A 5,204-nucleotide genomic window follows, 5' to 3' on the forward strand; every position below is an offset into this window, starting at 1 on the left:
GGCAGTGCTTCGTAATTCTTTTTTTCTCATAGCGGACTGGTACAAATAGACTCTTTATAGTACTGATTGGTAGCTATAGACCATGTGATCTAGTTTGCCTGGGTTAGTAGATAGGGAGCTACAGTTTTTAATTCAAGTTAGAAGTACTTGAACTAATAACACGATTCCAGAATTCTGAGGATTGCTCTACTGGCTGGCAAATATTAATTCTTTTCAAGACAAAAAGTGAGGAGTTCTCTCTCCAACAGGGGCACAGAAAAAAAAGTTTATTAGAGTGGGGAAGCATTAGAACGCAGACAAGGTTTTTATTGTTGCCTTTTTTTTCTTGACCTGGTGAATGCTGCAAACACCCCCACTTCCCATTTCTTATACAAGTGTGCATGGAAATAAATAAATAAATAAATGAGAAAACTCCCCCAATTACAGACAGAAATAATCTGCATCTTTACATTTTCTCCAGATACAAGACTAAAGCAGCAAAAAGTTGGTTGTTGGATTTTAAGTAAAAACTCAGCTTAAAATGACACTAAACTCACAAGTTAAATCTTAAAAATGCATTAAAGTACTTTAACTATTAACAAAAATATATCTTATTCGTGTGTCACTCGGCTGTAGATCCTCAAATCATCTCTGAATTGGTGCCGACACTGTCCTTCCTTCTGGAGGGGGGCTACTTTTGTTCTCCATGTGTGTGTGTTGTAAAGTAGACAACGCTCCAAGCTCGCTTCTGTGATGGACTACAATCTCATGTTTAGTTTACCAATTTGTATTGAACTTATAGTCTATCACGGGAGCGAGCTTGGAGCCGTGGCTACTTTACAATACGCACAGGGATCATGGGGAACAAAAGTAGTCACCCACCAGAAGGAAGGACAGTGTCAGCGCCAATTCAGAGATGATTTGAGGATCTCCAGCTGAGTGATACACAAATAAGAGCTTTTACATCTTTCCATATTTCAAGGTAATATTTTTGTGGTGATGTATTTGTTACATATGCCATGGTAGGGCGGATTGTGTGGCTGAAACATTAGAGTTGAAAAACTAACTGAGGCACACCACTTTAGCTTATACGTATCCCTGTAATTATACTTTACACTAAGCTCAGGAGGTAAGTCATAAAAATGCATTCAAGTACCATAACTATTAATAAAAATGTATCTTATTCTAAAAAATGCTATAATATATAACATAAAAATAAGGACATAAAAAGGATTTTTTTTACCATCTCTGCTGGAGCCGCAGCAAAAGCAGCAACGTGCAACCTGTAAAGAGAAGCAGATATGAAACATATGAAGCAACTAATCACATTATCCTTTCTAGTCTTCCATTTTACATTTTGACAATGAGAGGGAAAATACTGGTCGCTTGCTGCAGCTAAAACAAGTATTTTCGTGGAGTTCCATGAATATAAAAATACTTGAGTAAATTATGGCTAAAACACTGCACTGAGTATTTATGAGTTAAGAAAAAGAAAAGGAGGCAACACTTACCAAAATTAAGCATAATCATTTTTTATTTCACTTCTAGTCTTACTTTCTAACACTAAAAAAAATCAGCGTACAGCTTGGAGCATAATGTCTAATGTGTTATTTCTTAGATGGATTCGTCACGTCATAAACATCATAAATGTTAATTAATGAATCAAAATGTGATCAATCCTGAAACACAAAGATGCATGTAGGAATATTTTATATTTCTGTCCTACTCAGGTAAGCAGGGTAACCTGTCATTAGGACTGTATGACAGATGTAATTTGGTCTTGACATGGAGCACTGTGCCAGTTACCACGAAGAGCCACAGCCTTTCATAAGCAAACAGGTATGACGGCCTGATTTAGAACACATGCAATCCACCCATTCATGGAATGTCTACGTGTGCAGTGTTCATACAAACTGATCTGGATTAGGCCAGCCTGCAGATCCATTCCTGTAGACCAATACAAATATATGTTCATATATGCCCAGCCTGCTCATTTTTAGTTTAGGCAGTGAAAGCTTCAGGCTACATAAACATTATCACAGTCCAAAAGTTATTGTAAAGTATAATTTTCTCTAAAAAAACATACTACGAATATAGAAAAAGCAGGGCTGGATTTCTGGAGCGCCAACATTGGCAGTGGCGTAGGGTGGCACGGAGCCACCCAGACTGCATAATACAAACTATCAGTAACACATTAACAAAATTCTGTGTGAACAAGTACATTTTCAGACTGGTGCCCTACCTGACAGCGCAGTCCGCCTGGCTCCTCAGTGTGTCTCTGCACAGTTTTTAAAATGCAGACACGGTGTACTGTAGACTTTGTGTCGACCCAGTCTGAGTCCATAAATTCAGGAACAAACTATTAGGGAATAGGGAGACGGTTTGTCTCCTCCTCTGATCAGTGGCTCTAAGTGTACTATAGCAAAATGGATAAACTGTCTCTTTAAGCCTCTTCATTTCCTGCCATGGTGTGCTTTGTGTGGCTTTGACATCTGATGCTAAGGTTAAGGTAGCCTGGGATAGGAGTGGGACAGCATAAGCTGGCCATACATTGACCGTTTTTTCCTCATTCAGCCCCGCAGGCTGACCAAGAAAAAAAAAGGCTCAATTCTCCCATCCACACAGTGTGTTGTATTCTGACAGTGGTGGGTGTGTCACCGACAGAATACCTGAAATTGGTCGAGAATTTTCAGACAGGCTCATTCAACAAAAGGGGTCACACAGTGGTTGAGTTGGCACGAATCAGCTAAAACTCAGCCAGTGCATGGTGTGTACACCTACCATTCAGTAGTTCCATTTTAAAGTAATAGAATGCAGGTTTCCAATGCAGTCCATGGGCGAGTGCAGTACCAGTGACCACATGGACTAACTGTAATGCTGCAATTAAGACTAGTGAGTGAAAAAGACTACGGAGTAGTATAGAGTTGAAGGAAACCAACCCTCTGGAAAAAAAAGCAAAAAAAAGCCCCAAAAATAGCAATAGAACACACCCCTTACAGGCCAATGGTACTACCTTTGAAATCCGTTAGGGTACAAGTAGATAGACAGCATATATCCATCCAGGATACATTCAGCTGCATTTAAACACCACTTGAAAATGGCTCACAATAAAGTACAAATTGTTTTACAATTAGTTGCATAGTTTACTTTGGGGGGAATTTATCAAAACTGGAGCAGACAGAATCTTAAGCAGTTGCCCACAGTAAATAAATCACCTTCTCTCTTTAGTTTGCTCAGCTAAGTTTTGAAAATGAAGAGAGAAGCTGATTGGATGCCATGCACAGCTGCTCCAGATTTTGTCTGCCCCAGTTTAGATGAATTCCCCTCATTGTGTTTATCCATACCTCCGTCATGGCATTGAAACTACTGGAACAATGAGCTGGATATTTACTGTGGATGTGCTTTAGAGAGAGAATATATATATATATATATATTACACACACACAAATACACTCTGGGAGAATTTACCTCTTCCCCCGGTGGCACATATCGCCCCCTCAGAGCATCACAACTTGAACGTGTGGTTGAAGTGAGACTGCAAAAAAGGATGCAAAGACGCAATATGTAAATAACAGTGTGAAGAGAGTATGAGAGACACAACAATGTCACTATCATTTGAAAAGATACTCGTAACAAAGGCCATCACTGTATTACTTGTTAAGCTGGCCATACACATTAAGATTTTTCTTGTTCAGCCCCCTGGGAAAATATCTTTAGATTACCGCATCCACATTAAACAATGTAGAAGGAGGAATCTCCCCTGCAGACTACTGTAGTGGATAGTCATAATTAGAGGTAACTTCTTTAACAAAAAAAAACTAATTCCCCTCTCATGCACATGACATCTGCCTGTCTATAGCCATAAAGAGAATAACTATGGCGTGGATTTCAAACTACATCAAACATTACAGATTACTTCAATGCTATATTATGGCATAGGATCAGCAGGATTCTCTGGCAACACAACTACTCACCAGGAGTACAGAATGCAGCCGAGCATGATGACTGCACCCAGCACTGAGACTAGCCGCTCATCTTGGTTTATACCATTTCCAAAGTTGGGCACACAGATTGTGATGTTCTTTCCATCCTCATCCAGAACTTCAGGGGAAAAAAAAAAAAGAAGAAAAAAAACAATATGAATATATATTTATATATGTGTGTGTGTGTGTGCGGGTTACTGGAAACTCTCCCAACAGAACAACTTCACAGAAAAACAGTCCAATATTTGACTGCAGATTTGTACACAGTCCTAATGAACATCTTTCTACTAAGTTTTATTGCAAACAATGTCGTCAGAAGTGGGTTAGGACAACAGAACACCTCCCCCTGGGTTACGGTGATAAGCAAATGGGGAGGTGTTCTGTACTCCTAACACACTTCCTGTCTAAGTAACAACTCCTACAATAAGTAAGCGCGGTCACCCTAGGCCTGGAAGTGTGTTACTGACCTGACCATCAGGTGAAAATAAAGGGAAAAAAACTTGAAAGAAGAAAAACATAGCTACCACATCTAAGGATTGGTAAGTTGCAATGTATAACTTTTTTGTTCTTTGATTTACACGCACTATAAGACATGCTTTCAAAAAAAAGCAATCTGAAAAGGAGTCCAGCAACTTTTCCTAATTATTTAAAGGCAGCAAGGGTCACCTCTGACGTGCTTCACACTGACCAGAGCTTTTTCAGTGAGAAAGTGCTCCTCTACTGTAAGCATGTAAGCAGTGACTACATACACCCATTTCCACCTTGTAAGCGATTAGAATGCATTGTGGTAATGTAGCGGTGCAGTAATTATGTATATGTGTGTACATTTTCATGACTCACATTGCTGGCATTTTTACTTTTTTTTCCCATGAACTTTTTAGAAGGCCTGAGAGCTACAAATTGGAAATCTTCTCCATAGGAAACAGTCTGACACAGGGGTCAGATTGTAAAGCAGCTGACCCCCCTCCCTGTGAGTCATTGTAACAAGATCACTGCACACCAGCTCTGCTTTTCCAGGGCAGAATACACTGTCCAAGGGGGTTGCCACTATGAATATTAATTAATGGGGGAGAGAGCGCAAGAGAGAGAAGACTGCTTGTAGAGCAGAGAGACGGCCTTATAAAAAGGAGGACAAAAAAAAAAAAAAGTGTGTGTTCATATACAGCAGCTGTATAAGCCAGCTTAATGTACACTCAATGTACATTGCTGAGATATATATATACACATAGGTTTGTATATATA

The 5,204-nt window shown here is 39.5% G+C and overlaps 1 protein-coding gene across 1 annotated transcript in view; it reads right to left on the reverse strand.

The window, feature by feature from the left end:
• The window catches only part of SERINC5 (serine incorporator 5), a 54,126-nt gene that overhangs the window by 3,196 nt on the left and 45,726 nt on the right, over positions 1-5,204 (reverse strand). The window contains exons 8-10 of the mRNA XM_018569197.1: positions 3,954-4,080; positions 3,448-3,514; positions 1,223-1,262 (exon numbers count right to left, since the gene is read on the reverse strand). Coding sequence (XP_018424699.1) covers positions 1,223-1,262; positions 3,448-3,514; positions 3,954-4,080 — 234 coding nt within the window. The remainder of the gene's footprint in view (positions 1-1,222; positions 1,263-3,447; positions 3,515-3,953; positions 4,081-5,204) is intronic.

Source organism: Nanorana parkeri, unplaced genomic scaffold (genome assembly GCF_000935625.1).
Source record: "Nanorana parkeri isolate BGI_ZX_2015 unplaced genomic scaffold, ASM93562v1 scaffold34, whole genome shotgun sequence".
Taxonomy (NCBI): Eukaryota; Metazoa; Chordata; class Amphibia; order Anura; family Dicroglossidae; genus Nanorana; species Nanorana parkeri.